Genomic DNA, 17902 nt, shown 5'->3' on the forward strand with positions numbered 1-17902 from the left:
AACTTTCCTACACACAAATACAATCCCCAGTTGTGCTTGGCCTGCATTCCATGCTTCACCTGAAAGCTGATGAACCTACTGCAGTATTTCAGTGGCTATGGCAAATCGCTGCCGAGCTCTAGGTTGCAGGTTTATGAGGGTGTGCATTCCGATGGGGCTGGAATGCAAAAACACTTGTGTACGTTGCATTGGCTAGACGCGTGAGGGGGTTTAACTCTGCCTCAGGGGCCGAGTTAACCCCTCCACCCCCCGTCGGTGCGCCACTGATGGGAGCGCTTCATATAGCACCCACAGTGGACGCGGCGCTGGTGCAAGTAGATTGGAGCAGACACCTAACGGATGCCACATGCATTCTGTGCATACAGAGACTTGTGTGATGGCCGACTGCAATTATCATTGAGTCAACATTACCGGCACGAAGTGCACTTTCCCACTTCGTTTCTTGTTTTCTATACATCTCTCCCCAAGTGGTGGCAGCGACAGTGCCTAACAATTGTTCTGTGCCTGCGTGTTGGTAAGGTATCCTTGTTTTGTCTTTTGACGTGTGCCTACGAGAGAAGTGGAAGAAAGCCATTCCGTGGAGAGAGATCCTCGGCTTCACATCTGACTAATAAAATATTCATGTGTGAAAAACATTTAGATGCCAAATAAATTATTTGTGAATACGTGTGCACCGTTATACAGAAATGCTGTGTCCCTGTGATGCCAGTGACCTAAGCTCGAAAAAGCTGCTATTTCCAAGATTCAAACAGCATTTTTTAAGTAAATAGGTTTCCTTGCCTCTTTTGTCCATTTTGCCGATACAAAGGGTTTGAGTGACCGAGCTGAATGGTTGGGTAGAACAGCCCTCCTCAGGTCTTCGGTGGTGGCTGTGAGAAAGGGCTCCGCTGGGAGAGGAGGATGGCAGTTGCCTTCCAAGTTGGTGCTTGCACAGCTGAAGACATGATGCTCGTCTATACTACCGCTACAGATGTGCTGGTCAATGGCTTTGTTCTCTACCAACTTGCATTAAAAAACAAGCTCTACCTAAATATCCTGCAAGAAATATACGCCATCAAGCACATTATTCCTTTCATAAAGCGAATGGCTGTCTAGAAGCATTTGGATATTCATTGACAGTTATCATCGATGGTTTCCACACATTTTCTTTTCTTGCTCAACAATTAGCAGACTTTTATGCTTTTTATTCAATGCGGCAAGATTTAAACAATTTTTGCAAGTGATGCGCTGTGCCTTGCAAAGCATATTCATAATTTTCTTAAGCAGAGGTAAGAAAACTTATAAAAAAAAATGTGTTTAAAGTACTTCGATTCACTTACCTGGTGGCAAAGCCTGATTTGTCCATACCATCCTTTGGACACTGCCTGTACAATGTCCTCATGTTGAGGAGCATGCACAATGGCTAGAATGTGGGCATGTATATAGGGTGTCCCAGTTAACTTTAGCCAAGCTGTTTCAAGAAAAAAAAAAATATATATATATAATGATGTCTCGGGATGATGTATATTAGGTCCGGGAGCTCCTCAGCAAACCAGCTCGGCACATACGCGATGATGATGATAGATACAGGTGAAGAAGAGGATAGGCAAAAGTGTGAGGATGATAATATACAGATGAGGAAGTTGTGCATAATAAACGTCCACACTAAATTTTTCTCTTGTGAAAGCGGCCATCCTGGCCGCCCGTCAAGGTGTCGAGGCACGCCGCGTGAAGAGCTTCATGCGGGAGACGTGGACAACCTCGGTATTGCGGCAACGGCGGTCTGTGGGGGTGTCGAGAGGAGTCACGCGATAGTTGACAGGCGAAGTCTGTTCAAGGACTATGTATGGCCTGATGAACCGTGGCTGGAATTTTTCGCACAAACCAGGGGTGCGAACAGGGTCGGGAGCAGCACCTCTCCACTAGGTCAAAAAGATGGAACGCGATGGTATTCATTGTAACGAGTTTTCCTGTCTTCTTGTCTGGCCTTTGTGTTCAGGCGAGCACGCTGGCGACAGTGGTCGAGTTGGGAAACGTACTCTTCGCACGATGATTGAGATGAAATAGCCTTGGAGGTGAAGAATGAAGTGTCCAGAAAGTCATGCCAGACTTGTAAATGAGTTCGAAATCATACTCTTGGAGGCGTAAAATCCAGCGACCCAGGCGTCCAGAGAAGTTCCTGAGTTTGGAAAGCCAGCATAAGGCGTGGTGGTCCGTAACGATTGCGAAATGACGGCCATGGAGATAAGGGTGAAACTTTTGTATCGACCAAGCAGCCAGGCACTCTTGCACAAAGATCGTATAGTTCTTTTGCATGGCTGGCGTATGCAACGAGACTCTCTCTCTCGAAGAGTTGTCGGGTTGCAGAAGAACAGCACCTATACCCCGATCACTAGAGTCTGTGTGCAAGAGAGTCGGTGCGGCCTCATCAAAATGATAAAGCACAGGTGCAGACGTGAGGGCGTGCAAATACCAATTCGCATTCCTGGGACTGCAGCAAGGGTGCACCGGAAGCTAGTAGCTTGTGTAATGGAGCTGCGATGGAGGCAAAGTTCTGTATAAAACGACTGAAATAAGAGGTTAGGCCAAGGAAACTGCCCACGTCTGTGGGCCTGTCAGGACGAGGAAAGTGAACAAAATGCAGCTATCTTGTGCCGTCCCTACTCACAACATCACCCAGGATCTTAATGGCTTTGCTGGCGAAATGGAATTTCTGGTGTTCAGCTTAAGACCAGCACGGGCAAGGCACGTCAAAACTTCATCCAAACGTTGCAGGTGCGGGGAAAATGTGGATGAAAAAATGACAATGTCGTCCAGGTGGCAAAGGCAGGTTTTCCATTTCAGGCCATGCAGCGCGGTGTCAATCATGTGCTCAAAAGTCGTGGGCGCGTTGCAGAGCCCGAAAGACATTACGTTGAACTCTGTCCATCAGGGATTGTGAACGCCGTTTGTTTCTCGTCTTCGTGCATGGTGATTTGCCAATAGCCGGAACGCACATACAGGCCTGAAGATTATTCCGTGCCTTGGAGGGAATCAAGGGCGTCAGCAATGTGCGGCATAGGGTATACATCTTTTGGAGTTATCTTATTGAGCGCCAGGTAATCGACGCAAAAGCGCATGGAACCATCTTTTTTTTAGCAGACCAAAACAACAGGAGACGACCAAGAACTAGCCGAGGGGCGATTACCTTGCGTTCCAGCATGTCGGCGACGTTGTCTTTGATAATTTTCCGCTCCACTAGAGACACATTGTACGGGCGCACAATAGATGTGTCGTCTGTCAGAATGCGATGTTCTGCAACGGTTATTTGGCCCAAGGTCAACAAATAGACGCGGAAAGAATTAGCGTGTTTTTTCAACAAATCAAGTAGCTGTTGCATCTGCGCAGCTGTCAAATCAGTGCTGATGATGACTGCTGTAAGGGTGGTGGCCGAAGAAGCACCAGGAGAAGGGTCTTCAGAAGTGACTGGTGTAAGTGGCAAGACGCATACAGGCTCCAGATTGGCGATGCATGCCAGGGTTATGCCTTGCGGAAGTAGAATTTTTTTTCTGGTGTTTCGTTCGTGATAGTGACCAGTGCAGATCATGGTGGAATCGAACAACTCCTGATGTAAATGCTATGCCTTTACTAAGGAAACGGGAAGAAGGGAACACCAAGACATCACCATGGTCAATGTCGTTGGAGAGGAGTGTAACAACTTGGTTTCGTCCTGGGGGTAGTTCCGTATCTTCCGCAGCGGTCAGGTGAAATGGCGTGTGGGTTTCTTCACCAAGTAAGTGTTCGGTGTCGGTAAGGTGTACCACACGCTGCCCACAACAAATAGCGGCAGATGCAGAAGATAGAAAATCCCATCCTAAAATCAGTTGGTGAGAGCACGGGTATAGCACAGCAAACTGTATGTGGTGGAGAATGTCATCGATAAGTAGACGCGCAGTACAGAAGGCAGAAGGTCGAATAGTGTTCCCTTCAGCTGCAACCAGTGTAGGACCATTGTAAGGTGCCATAACTTTCTTTAGACGGGAACACAAATGAGCATTCTAAACAGAAAAAGCCGCACCAGTGTCCACCAAAGCGTCCACGGACACCCCTTTGACATACACAGAAATGATATTGGATGGGTGCGCTGGAGGAATTTTTGTCTTGTTTGTGTATGCAGTTTTTCCTCCTGAAACTGCATCGCTTAGTTTTCCGGGCGAACGGTAGAGGTAAGTGAGGCAGGCCGAAGTGGTGACGATGAGCGGCAGAAGCGCGGTGGATGAACGACGGTAAGCGCCTCGTGCTTCAAATGATGCGGGCGGAGATGGAGAGCGGTGCGGAGGTGAAGAGTAACGCCGCCCTTGGTAAGAGGCCCCACTATAAAAATCGCGCTCACACATATCGCAGCCCCGACGCTCGTCTTGCTGGCACTTGTGGCAAAAACGGGATATGTGGCCGCAATAGCCGCAATAATAGCATGTAGGACGAGACGGACACCAAGGTGGGTAGTAGGGGGTGTTCGGTGTACCGGGTGACAGTGAAGTCAGATGGGCTGATGGAGGCACTGGCGGCGTTGACGGGATGTTCCGTGGGTGCAGTAGCAACCGACGTGTAAGTTGGTAGCGGCAACAAAGAGGTGACGTTGCAGAGAGGCTTGGCAGCAACTTGCACATATGGCGGTAGTGCGATAGTCAGTAGTGCGTGAGGGACCGGGGCTTGTACTGGTGCAGCGCAGGTCAAGGACGCCAGTTCTTCCCTGATAATGTCGCGCAATGATGCACCAAAAGGGTGGCTGGGACACGTTGAAGGCGAGTGTCAGCCCATCGATTGCAATTCTTTGTGTATGAGCGTGCGTATCAGTGTACGTAGACCTTGGTCCACCCTAGAATGGGTGTCGTCTATGTCTGGTTGTAGGCGGACAGACTCGAGCTCATCCCGTGGTTAAAGAACCATGTCTTCGCCACACAAGACAGATAATAGAAGGAGACATGGCGGAGTTTGAGAAGATCATCCCACCGATTGTCGGAACTGACTCGCTTATAATCATCCAGTCAGTCTTCCAGATCTCCGCTAAGACCAGTGAAGAGATGGGGGTCATGCTGGTGGCTGTTGAAGATAAAGGAAGGTGTGACTTGCGATGTCGGAATGGTGGGAGTAGGGGCATCTGGCTGCATGTCCTGCGGCACGTTGGCTGATAGTGGGCGCAAGCAGCGACCTGAACGAAGCTCCAGGGGGCGCACCAGACGGGTAGAGGACGTAGGATCAAACAGTCACCTCCACCACGTAAGACGTCTCGGTTGGGAAGACGTTTATTAGGTCCGGGAGCTCGTCAGTGAACCAGCGCAGCACATATGCGACAATGATGATAGATACAGGTGAACAAGAGGATAGGCAAAAGTGTGAGGATGATCATAATATACAGATGAGGAATATGTGTGTAATAAACGGCCACAACATATATATATAGTGCCACGGGGATGAGAGTAGCAAAAGGGATAGGAAAATTATATTTACACAATATATACAGAGAGAGACGGCTTCAGGCAAGATGGCAGAACAGCACGAGCGCTGCCCAGATCGTCGTCTTCACCGTCTTTTTGGGCGCATTCTTCCATGCTCGGTATAGCGCGTAACAATATTTTAAAAATATGGTGCAAAATACGATTATAAGACCGACGGTGTTCGGTAGTCAGACCTATGATGACCTAGCACGATAGGTTTTATAATTAGGGCTCCGTGTTTTCGGTGTTTATTTTTCTTGAAAATCGGCGGGTGTTTATCGGAGTTTATATTTCTGGTGGAAATTCGGCGTTTATCGGAGTTTATTTCCCATAAATCCCCAATTATCCGAAATTCGGAGTTTTGCATTATTCTCAAAACCCGAAAATCTTAGATGAATTCATATCTGAATACTAAAATATCAAAACACACGAAGCACATTTTATTTTTCCTAGAATGTTTGAATGGACAAAAGCGTCTCTTTAGACCCTGGAATATATAAGTAAGCGTGCACGACGAAACCTCGTGAAACTGTACGAAGCATGCTGCATTCACTCTCATGCAGCCGTTAATTCAAAGCACCAACACTTCAGCAAGATCTCACCTGTGTCTTCATATGGACGTGGCGCTGTGATCGTAAATGCTCCGCAATTCTCACAGCGCCATTGCCGTTGGCAATGCTGTCACACGACAAAGCTTGCAAATAATTACTCCTTCAGAGGACGTCAACTCTTCGAAATCGCTATACTCTTTTACGTAGTCGCCGCAAAGCTTTCGTTTTCTTCCCATTTTGCTCGCGCGAAATTTCTCTAGACGCACCACAGAAATGCGTCATTTGAGCATGCGAAGGTTTCCGTGAGCAGGCTTTCCTAGCTTGACCCTCACTGTCGTGGCTGTCTGTTCTCTCTCGCGCGCGTGCATGCGAGCAGACCAATCACACACACCCAATACTCTGCGTGGCTGCAATCCACTCCAATGAAATCTCTTGAGGGGGGCAGCAGGCAGCGAAGCCCGGGACCCGTATATTCGATGTTGTCTAGGCGCCCTAGCGCCGCTGTCGCCTAGCGCGCCTTAGTGTCGCCAGGGGACTGTATATCAAGATGCCGTCGTGCGCTTCTGGTGCGCCTACATTCGTTGACCTGTTGACGTCTCTCGCTTCGTGCGCGACAATGCCGTTATTAAATTTGCGATGGGTGCGGTCTCCGAGATACTGTTGACGCGCGGTAAACTTTAAATCGGTCAAACCAGAAGTTGTATAAATGAGTGCTTAGAACTTGCGCTTTCAATAAAGAACGGAACCAGATGATATTGTCCCTTGAAATCGGAGTTTATCGGATAAATCCGAATTGTCAAAAATTTTACCGGCGAATGTTTATCGGATTTTTTCGGATAAAACTGAAAACACGGAGCCTTACTTATAATCACACCTTTCACTGTGTATTATAATTATTTTTGAACAGCTTGGCTAGCATTAGCTAGGACACACGATATGTATGTGCATTCACACCACTGGGGAAATCTGGTGCTGGCTAGCTGAGGCATTGGGCAAAAGTTTCCTTGGCAATGTGAGTAAATGTGTTGTACACGAATCATAACCTCGGTCTGCCTGATTTACTATTCAAATGGGCAACAGCAGCTCTGTGCCCACGCGGGCCATCACTTTCACACAGGGCAAGGTGGGAGTCTTACAGATGTGCATTGCTAAGTCTACTTCAGCATACTGAAAGCCATGGCTTATAAGTAGAAACTCCAGAGTACTTTACATTCAATGACGTTGTGACAACTGTGAAGATTTTTTTTTTTTCAGCAATATAAATGAGGGCGAGACAAAAGTGTGTGCACACATTTCAATAACTTTCAATCGAAAAGCATCACAAAATGTAGCTTGGGAGTCTGTGCTCTTGCCACATTGGAATAGCAAAGTCTCTTTGCAGCACACTTGAATGAAGCACCAGACTGAATTATTAGAAAAGAAAATGAATTTAATCGTCATTATAGTACAGCACACTAAATCATTAGACCTCGTTTTGCATCCATGATGGAGTTGAAGAAAACCTTTTCCAGGTTTTTCCATCGCCAACTTTTGATGACGAAGCTGTTTGGGCAGAATTGCGAATGCAGTTTGGCTTAATGTTACGGTTCCCAAAGCATGCACAAAAGTGCATCAAAACCCGGCATGGTCTTCAAAGAAAGAAAATGCAGAAAAGGGTTGTCACATAAATGAAAGCTTGCCTTGACTCGGGATTAATGGCTTCCCCTATACAACAGCGTAAAAAGAATGCACCATACAAGCGAACCATTAGCTCAAGTATCTAGCACAGTATTTACACAGTAACACATTAGTACAAAGAAAAGCCTGGAAAAATAGCCTTCATAGTATTTACAACAGCTCATGGTCTGCCTCCAGTTCATGGACAGACAGCGATGCACAAGTCTTCACGCTACTATCAACACAGTGCTGTTACCCTGGACCTGATGCACATTGCATGGCATTGATATCCAAGAACTCCCAACACCGGTCCTGTACACAACTAACAAGCTTGCGTACTTATGGCGCAGCAGGATGACACAAGAGGATAGCGTGAGAAAGGAAACACTGAATGTAACATCAACTGTTTTCTGTGCTAGAGAGCTAAAAAGAAAGCAACAGGAAAACGGATAATTGAGGACATATGTACACAGCTACTGCAAGGCCTGGCCAGAAACAATGTATGTGCGAACAAAGATGCATCAAACCTCTGGTTGACTTAAGTATGGCACGCTAAGCCAGGTGGCCTAATTAAAAAACAGGATTGGAATGCAGATGCAAGATCCGTGAACTAAAACAAAGGTTTCCTGGCAATAGACAGAGAGGATCGTCCCCACACCCTGAAAGCACCACATTAAAATATGTCCCAACTGGAACATCGCGCTTCCACAAAAATAATAACAAGTATCTTAAGTGGAGCTTCACATGTTCCAGTAGCATCTTCAACTGGTTAAGAGAACTCTGGTAGAGCTGCAACATTCATGTAAGCTGTATCATAATAATAGTGATCATTATCACCATTGGAGCCCACTTGCAATAAAGCTTAGTTGTTACCCTACACGACATTTGTAGCACTGCTAGAGCGCTCTGGAATGACTGGTTGAAGATGTCCCAAGTGTGCCTGATAGAGCACATGTCTTAACAAGAATGCATTAGAGCTGAATGTGATATTTTTATGCAGACAAGCATTTAAACAGCTAGCACCATGAGGCAGCGATATTGACCTTGCTCGCTATCAAGCCCAACTTCTAGGCAAACTTTAAACATAATGTACAAGCCTGAAGTGAAAGCGCACTAACACCCTCTTTGCCTGCTCCAAGTTTGCTTTGCAATCACTCCAACCTATTGAGCAATCCTTTGGGTGAAAGGCTACCTTTTTGATGCCATGCTGAACAATGTATAAGCATAGCCAGACGAGTGTTCACAGTTAACAATGAGCTACCGTCAGAATGATGGTCTGGGGATTGCATGAGTCACAACTGAACAATGCAAGTCTATTTTGACCTCGCCATGCTATGTCCTAGGGTTAAATGCATACGCCTGTCAAAGAAGCAAGTCTGGACGGCCCACAGGGTTTCCACTCTTAAGACACATGGGTTGTTATAACACGGCTCCGCATAAAACGTACATTAAAATTATTAGCTGTATTTACAAGGCAGTGCACACCAGTTGGCACCTAGTGGTCTAAGCGCAGAGGTGAACAATAGATGTACCATTTCACCAGCCACATTTCCAAGCTCTGCTGCAGCTGCTCAGATTTGTAAACTGGCCACTGTGCAAATAAGGCTGACAGGACAAGCATGTTGTGTTCCTCACGTGAGAAAAAAAAAAAAAATGTTCCTCACGTGAGAAAAAAAAAAAAAAAGCTTGCAATGCCCTGACACTAAATTAACATTCTGTTGATGCAGCCTAGATGGAATAGAAAGAGTGATTTGTTCATAAAGTATGATACAAAAGGAGGAATTTTGCAAACTAAGAGGTTGCACCATTAACTATGCCTTAGAGTTAATATGTATAGAAACCTTTTATGGAGTGTTCACTGAAAACGACAGAACCACTGCATAATACACACTCCACAAAGCTATCTGGCTCAGCCATGCAGACTGTCTGCAGCACGAGGTACTTCACTATCTGTACATGCAAAACTGTTCACAGACATGCAAATTAAAGAACAAAACATTTTACTTTTTGTTACCAAAGCTGTTCACCTAAGGTTTCCTAACAAAAGAACATTATGTACAAAGAACAGTGTGTGGACAAAATGTCACACCGAGTCTGTCATGCTGCGGATAAAATGATGAAGGGACATCGTATTGTTCCTGCACCAAAAGTGTTTGGCATGAGAAACAGTTGGTGTCACACGAGGGATGCACAGAGAATGAAATCATTCTGCATGGTCGAGTGTTATATACAAGAGGGAGAGACTTGTCAGGCCTTTGCTGGCCTACTTGCATTGCTAGTCACTGGCCCTACTTGCAGCTTTCATAGAGAAGGAGCTGTTGCAATGCTGTAAAAAACAGAAGCATGTCAAACAAGTCATGCCAGGAAGTTGGCTAGAGTTGCTGCTAGCCACAGCCTTGACAAGCTGTTCAGACTAACCACTTGGCAGTGACTCGTAAAGTTCACTCAAAGCAGATGCCATTCATTGTCTTCCACCAAAGGGGAATGCAAGGGATCCTGTTATAGGCTTGAAGGGTTATCGTAGACAAGCTCCAGCCAACCCTCAATAAACCTGTGAGAGTAACACGACTGTGAAAGAGTTGGTCTTTCAGAGAATCCCACCCACATGCACAATGGTCTCCTTCCTGTTGCAGTATGCTGAAAACCTAGTGGGCTAGCACAAGAATGTCAACAGTGTTTTGTGCTGGTATTGGTGCACACCTGGGGCCCTATGTAGTAGTTGAGCATGCAAGGAAGAACTAAATCCAGACACCTCCAGCCACCAAGCAGAACTTGGTGAGGAGGGCCAATGGTCAAGGAAAGCCAGCCTAGAGAATGCCATTTGTGAAGTACTGGAAGTTGTCATACAGACGTGTCGTGAGCGAGTGCATGCTGCTTTCCACAAGCGAGTCAACAAGCATCTGCAGCCTCTCGTCGGTGCAGCCCATGTGGAAACGTTCACGAAGAGCGCGCACAGCACTGGCCCCATGCCACTGGAAGCAGGGCAGCCGGGCATTGGACTGCAGGATTTCCACCAGGGTGATGATGCGCTCATGGTGCTTGCGTGCCGCCACCAGCCCTTGCAGAATGAGCACCTTGAAGTAGTTGAACATGTTCGAGTCCAGGCCGCCCATCACCTGTGCAAGAGCAGTGGTTGGTTAGCGCCCCTCTTTTGTGCGCACTGAACAAAAGAAAAGCTATTCCACATTACCATGCTCACTGAAAGGATGCACATATGAGAAATGTGAAAGGAAGAAACTTGCTCTACCCAACAGCACAAAACTGCAGAGGAAACTGATGTGGGTTTCTCCGAAAGAAAGCTGTTGTAAAGCATCTGCTGGAGGAATCACTCCATAGAAACCTTGGTGCTCGTTGCGATCTTCGGAACCAGCACAAACGATGGTCTGTTAGAGTAACAGGTGCCAAATGAGAGGAAATGCAGTCTAGGATGGCAGAGAACTCAGTCGTGTGATGGAATGAGGAAATTTGGGGCAATTGGAGATCACTGGGAGAGGCCTTCTTCCTGCAGTGGACTGACACGATCTAATCACGATTTTCATGTGACAGCAGCACTTTGCTCAGCTACTGTCACGTCCAAAATAGAAAGGCCTCACTTTGCTGAGATTAACAATGCTAATAAATGTGGCTCGCATGCTTAATGAAAACTATGACATGAAATGGCTTCGACAAGAGTGGCGAAATGGGCCTTGTTGGTTCATCATGAAGGCAGTATTTCAGCACTTAGTAAGGACGAGGACAAAGAAGGAGACGTACGAACACACAGGCGCTACTCACAACAATTAAGTTTATTGCCTTGACCACGCCGAACAATATAGTGCCATGGAAGCCCGTCACCGACCAGCCCGGTGACGGGCTTACATGGCACTATATTGTTCGGCGTGGTCAAGGAAATGAACTTCATAGTTGTGAGTAGCGCCTGTGTATTCGTACGTCTCCTTCTTTGTCCTCGTCCTTACTAAGTGCTGAAATACTGCCTTCATGAAATGGCTACCACATGGAATTTATCACCACTGCATATTTATTAGGAGCATGCGTATCTCCAGTGCAATGCTGAGCTCAGCATTGCACAGCATTTGTACAAGCTTGACTTCACTCAAGTGATGTTCTGTGCTAACAAGCACATGCAATAGCATGTTTAGGCAGGGGTTGACCAGTGCCTGAGTGTGCGTACCTGCAAGCCGAGAATGAAACATGAGAGAGCTTCTCGGTTCAGAATGCATTCGTTTGAATCTGGGAATCGTCACTAGTACTGAAGGTGGTACAGCCCTGGGATGTCGGTAAAGTGGGAGATGCAAAATTCCTTACATCAACAAACTCCTGCGTCAGCTTGAATGGGGAGCTCTCAAAGCCAAGGTTCTTGGGCGACGAGGACAGTATGAAGCCAAAGTCGATGTGAATGATGTGGCCTTCTCCATCGAGCAGGATGTTCCCATTGTGCCTGCCAAACAAAGCAAGCATGAAGGCATTGCCAATAACACCATGCATTTGCCAATGACTGTTTATAACAACCAAACATACTCAAAGGCAGTTGGGTGTGGAGCACAAGGCCAGCGGTTTGATTGCTGGCCATGGCAGATATAATAGGACAAAATTCTTGCATTTAGTTCAACATTAAAGGAAATCCCCAGGTCGTCAAATATAGATGCCAGTGGAGATATTAGAAAATGCTGCTTTGTCACATGAAATACATAACTGATCAATGAAATGCAAATGTGATTTTCAAAAATCCAAATGACTTTTTAAGCTAAGAAGATACTAAAGATTCCAGGTTTGTTTATTTTCAGCAGCACATCTACAATGTCCCAGGTAGCTGGTGCAGGAGTAACTGAGCAGCATAACCCCATCTTGTTTTCTGCATCTATTATGATTATGGCATACTCCGATCATGGCTAGACTCGCTACTGTATGTATAATTTGAAGCAACTTGGCTTCATGGAAGGGTTGGTGAGCAGCACTTCACAAGCAGAAAATGGCAGTGCACTAACAGAATAAAGTTTAATAAACTTACCGTGATTATGACAAAGTCACATCCAACACAAAAATAGTTCCACTATATCCGAAATTTGTTATAAGCATATTCGGTGATTATATATATATCACAAATTTAATGAGCTCATAAGACTTTGCAAATTTGCATACCAACAATACCTGCTCACAGGCCAATGCTGCAGCCGCTGGATTGTGCATGGCCGTGCATTGCCATTCGTTGCCAGTAGTAGAATAATCACTTCACTCAGCATCTGGTGTGATGGCAGTGATCTCAATAAACTACACAAAGCATTTGGCTAATATAATTCATATGTACCAAGTGCACAAAGTATTTGAGAACACGGCTTCGAATTGCTATAGGCATGAACATTCTCATTCCACCTGCCTAGATGCCGTGGTAATGCATGTGCATTCCAATATCTTTGGAGCAGTCGTGCGGTTATCAGGCGATGATTACGCGCGCAGCCGTGGAAGATGGCACCTTTTGCCGCTCCCGTTGCGTTTCGTGCCTTGCTGCGACATTGCGGCCAAGGCACCCTCGTTCCCTCCTTACCCCTTTCTTCGGACTGCGCAGACTCCCTCTCCACTGAAGGTTAGGGGTCACAGCTATGACTGTTAAGGCTGCTGCGAAAGGGCTAGCGAGCTGTTAAGACTAGAGTTGCTAGAACTGAAAGAGAGTTGATAAAACTAATGCTATCTACAGAGATAGTTACTCGCATAGGTGGTTTATGTGCTTTTGGCAGACACAGTTATTGTGAGCATGTAGGGCCAGCAAATAAAAATGTTGCTTTTTTATTTAATGATTTATGTGTTTATATTAAAAACATGAGTGATCAATTTGAAGACAACTTCATTTTGTTTGATTCTTCAAAAACGAGCTTCCGTTCCCAATTATTCATCATCAAATTTGAAACTCAGTAGGATAATTTTGCATTCACAGGTGGGAGTCCATACATAGAAACCCCTCCCCTCCCAATTGACATAGTTTATTGCAGGAAAATGTTAGCTCAGAGAGGGCAGTAGCACAGCTGTTAGAAGGTCTGCCAGGCTTCTTGGCTGGTATGCAACATAATCACCTACATCACATGGTGGGTTCGTCTGTGTCGAGACTTTCGCCTCTGAATGTGAAATTAGCATACCGAACTTGACGATGAAAACAGCTGCTTACCGATTTTCAGATTTTTCGGAACAACGTCTGAATAATCGGGCAGTCCAAAGACATTAACTTAAGCTGTAAAATTAATTTAGTTGCTTTTTACAAAGCCAGCGGCACGAAAAATTTACTTAGTTTTTCTGTGTTTCACTGATACACCATCTACTTGAAATACTGCGATGGTAGACACCTTGGGGACATTTCTCTTGCGCTTGTCGCACAACTTCATGTGCGTCGTGCGCCGTAGCGAAGGCACACGACATTTGACTGTGCCATGCTGTCAGATTAGGCTGTGATGCTTGTCACGGAGCGGCATAGTTTCAAGACAGTGACACACCAATTAACGGGCGCCGTATGGCCGGCGGCCGCTGTTGCTTCTGTGCGTGCCAACGGACCCAAGTGTGTGCGTGTGTGTGGTGCAGTGCGGGGGCGCGACCTCTGACAGTGGGGGGGAATCACCCATTCCCTCTCCCCTGATTAAAAGGGCGCGGCCAAGACCTTTGGGAGGAGTAATGAAATAATTAGGTGAAACGTCACCCATACCTGCCGTTGCCCGACCTAAGGAACTAGGGAAAGAAGAGGCTATTTAAGCGCAGGTTTTAGGCCCTGCTAATCAGTCTAGAAGCTGAACCTGTATTCTGCCGAGAAGCAGTCGGGAGGGGGGGGGGGGGGGGCTACTGCCGTCCAGTATTGCCTGGGTCGCCTAGCCACGTTGGAACTCCGAGTAACTCGCTGACGTACGAGATGACAAACCAACGTCTGCAATGAAGCTCACGGTATTTCGCCTCAAGTTAGCCCAACCTGCTAGAGGGAAGGAGTCAGATCTAGACTCCCAGGAAACCCAACCCAGCAATTGCATCCAGCTCAACAAGATCGGCTCGCCAGCATTCTTCGGGAAAGCTCTGCGCGCCGACTTCACTGTTTATGGACTTGCTGCTGCTGCCCGGCCACGCGTATGGCATCGTTGGTTTTCTTTTGAACTTTGTTTTCTTTTGGACTTTGTTTTAGTGAACTAGTGTTAAGTGTATTCTTGTATATTTGATCCGCGCCCTGTTTCATTTTTATATGCACTGTTAATTGCTCGTCATATTTCTTTGTCATCATCATCAAGCTATATTAAGTTCAGGTGTGTTAGTTTTCTTGCGTTTTTTAATTAGTATTTTATGTTATTAATTTGTGTATCATTGTCACTCGATAAATATCCCGTTTCTTTTTTTTACTCCCAACTCTGACTCTCTCACTGTGTTCGCTCGAGTACGGAACGACCAACCGGCCTTGTATACCTCATCGTTCGACTTTGCGCCGACAGCGAACGGTTGGCAGCTGTGACAAAGCTCGAATTCAGTTTGGAGCCTTCTGCCTATACGAGCTTTTGCTGTTCCGTCCCATAAGTGCATAAAGAAACTTCGCAAAAGCATTCGCGGACACAATCCTGGCTTCCAGCCACCAGTACAGCTTGAGATCTCATGCCTAATGGCCAAGGCGGTCCACTGGTACGAACATATTGACCACCACCTTGCCGCGCGGCCTTCTGCCCACCACCACGTCGGCTAGGAGCACATTTTTATCATGACCGTATGACGCAGCTAGGCCTAACCATACGCCTAACCAGCGCCGCTTCGCCAGTATCCAGCAGCGAAAGTTGCTGTTTGGTTCGAATTATCCGGCGGGCCAAATTAAACAAAGGGTAGAAAAAACACTGAAACACGCTGTTGATAAACTTGGCAGTATTTGCCTTTGAAGTTAGCTTCGTAACAGTACAGCCGTTTTATCCGGTGAAGCATACCAAGCGGGAAAAGGAGCTACTGTTGCGGAACATAGCACATGTTTCTTAATTTACACACGCCGTCCCCGGTCACAGTACGAGCACCGAGACGCCTAGTAAGTTTACTGTTCAGAGTTTTAAATAGAACCGTACTTTTTTTTTTTTGGCTTTAAACATCCCCTTGACTTCTCAGTTTTTCCATCTTACCGTAAGCCTTCCTTGTCACTAGCTTTCCCAAAACACCAGATGGTTTTTCTCCGCTTCTCGGTGCATGGCGTGTGCATATAATAAAGGAACGTGTACTAGGTCCTGTTAACGGTCTCAAATACGAGACATGCATGGCGGGTGAAACAATGGCTCAAACCGTCACAGCAATGTCACAAACAGCTCTGGATGGCTGTCAGTATGCTTATTAGGTGTCTAGGTGCTCGTACTGTGACCAGAGACGGTGTGTGCATGCGTGCAAGCTTGCATAATTAAGGAATGCGCACTATGTCCCGTCACAGTGGCCCTTTTCCATTCTTGATAAGCATCGCCGCGTAACATGACTGTATTGCGGCAAAGTTGACTAATCAGTTCACACTGTCTGGCGAAAGCCAACTTTGAAATTGAAATAACGGAGGTTTGGGCCCACAGAAAGTAATTAAAGGCGACGGCCGGGACTATCGGTCAGGATCAAATTAATCGAAAAATCGAATTAACCGGAGTCAAATTAACTCAAGTCTACTGTATTGACATTCATGCCATTTTTGCAGTCTTTTGAATTTGATGCATCCAATGCTTAGCTGGATTAAAAGTGCTACCAGTCAAGGCTTAATACACCATCCTTATTCAAGTGGTCTTGAAAACACTGATTACCAACAGCATTCTGCAATGACAGCAGGTCTGGTTGAGTCAAGGTGAAAGGAAATGTGTGTAGCAGCAGTGTGAACCAAACATGCCTTACCTGTCCTTGACTTGTATGAGGTACGAGATGAGGCAGTATGCAGCACAGCTCTCGACAAAGCAGCGCTGTGCACTCAAAAAGGCCTCGCTGGTTGGTGGTCCAAACTGCTGCTCGAAGTATTGCAGCAGTGACAGCTGTGAGTGCTTCTTCACCTGGTGCAGAGACATGGTGTCCAGGATGGGCTCCACAAGGCCACTGTCAGCTGACGTTACGAGGATGCGGTATGGCCGAAGCCACAGGCTCACATGCTCCTGCTGCCAGATGTTCTGCAACAATGTAGGAGATGCATATGATGCACACAAGTTGCCAAATAATTATGGAGCCACGTCCACTTTGATGATATCCCAAGACTAGCGCCACTTTCGATATTTCCAAGCCCTAATCTGGCGAGAGAACACGTTGACTTTTCAGTAAGTTTCTTCCAATGTTCAATGAGGGAAGCTTCAGGACAGTTATCGACTGGAACACCGATGTATTCCATGGCAAATCTGGAAGAAACTGTTTTAAAAGTTTCGCTTGTCTTGGGATATCTGCTTAGTCGTTATTGATGCACTTTATGAATTTATGTGACCGCGACATTCAAGCGCAACGTAAGATAAAGGAACATTACAGATTGGCGACAAATCAAGGGGAACTTAATACATGGAAGTCAATGAGAATTAGGTCAGGACCGTGAAAACGTCATGACACCAAGGGCGGAACCACACCGACAAAAAAAAAAAAAAAAAGGCAACACGCGCGTGACGTGCTATTTAAGTATACGATATTTCCTTAGCTGATAAGGTGATAGAGGCCATGCTAATACACTTATCTTTTAAAGTTGTGATGCAGTGGGCCTCAATAATGAGGCGTGTCATCTCATTGTTCAACTTTTCAATGATCATGCGCTTTTTGAACCTTGGTCTGCAGCCGCATTCATCACAATTAATCACAGATGGGAGGGTGATGAATGCGGCTGCAGACCAAGGTTCAAAGAGTGCATGATCATTGAAAAGCTGAACAATGAGATGACACGCCTCATTATTGAGGCCCACTGCATCGCAGATAAGCGCATTTGGCCTTGGCAACGCCGACGCTTCGGTGGCAGTGGCTCCCCTCGCCATCCCTTTCAACTCCCTCGTAGCTCCCCCCACCTTCGACTGGCTCCGCGCGCGCCCGCCGCCGCTCTCGTCGGCACGGCGCCAACTTAGCCCTTTCCCTGAAGTTTCGTTTTCTGCCGTTGTCGGGAAGTTGGCCAAGACGTTGGCTCGTACAAGCCTGTTCTGGCGTGACGGTGAAACGGTGACCTTGCTATTTGAGAGTGAAATTGCCGCCGCGCGCTTTTTTTTTTTTCGTTTTCTTTTTCTCCGCGTGGCGTTGAGGGGTCTATCCTAAGCTTTTGCTCTA

At 46.4% G+C, this 17902-nt stretch overlaps 1 protein-coding gene and 1 long non-coding RNA gene across 3 annotated transcripts in view; both read right to left on the reverse strand.

Annotated features, from left to right (window-relative positions):
- Positions 1-7415: 7415 nt before the first annotated feature.
- Positions 7416-9273, reverse strand: LOC125947602 (uncharacterized). The gene is made up of 2 exons (XR_007468430.1): positions 9196-9273; positions 7416-9158 (listed from the first exon to the last, which is right to left on the reverse strand). It is a non-coding gene; the product is annotated as an uncharacterized LOC125947602 (long non-coding RNA).
- A 59-nt stretch (positions 9274-9332) lies between these two features.
- Positions 9333-17902, reverse strand: part of LOC119460547 (phosphatidylinositol 4-kinase beta) — a 74189-nt gene continuing 65619 nt past the window's right edge. For both annotated transcript variants that reach the window (XM_037721479.2, XM_049672733.1), the window contains exons 13-15: positions 16517-16782; positions 11969-12101; positions 9333-10779 (exon numbers count right to left, since the gene is read on the reverse strand). In XM_037721479.2, the coding sequence (XP_037577407.1) occupies positions 10471-10779; positions 11969-12101; positions 16517-16782 (708 nt within the window). In that variant the 3' untranslated portion in view covers positions 9333-10470. The remainder of the gene's footprint in view (positions 10780-11968; positions 12102-16516; positions 16783-17902) is intronic.

The sequence above is a fragment of the Dermacentor silvarum genome, chromosome 8 (genome assembly GCF_013339745.2).
Source record: "Dermacentor silvarum isolate Dsil-2018 chromosome 8, BIME_Dsil_1.4, whole genome shotgun sequence".
Lineage (NCBI taxonomy): Eukaryota > Metazoa > Arthropoda > Arachnida > Ixodida > Ixodidae > Dermacentor > Dermacentor silvarum.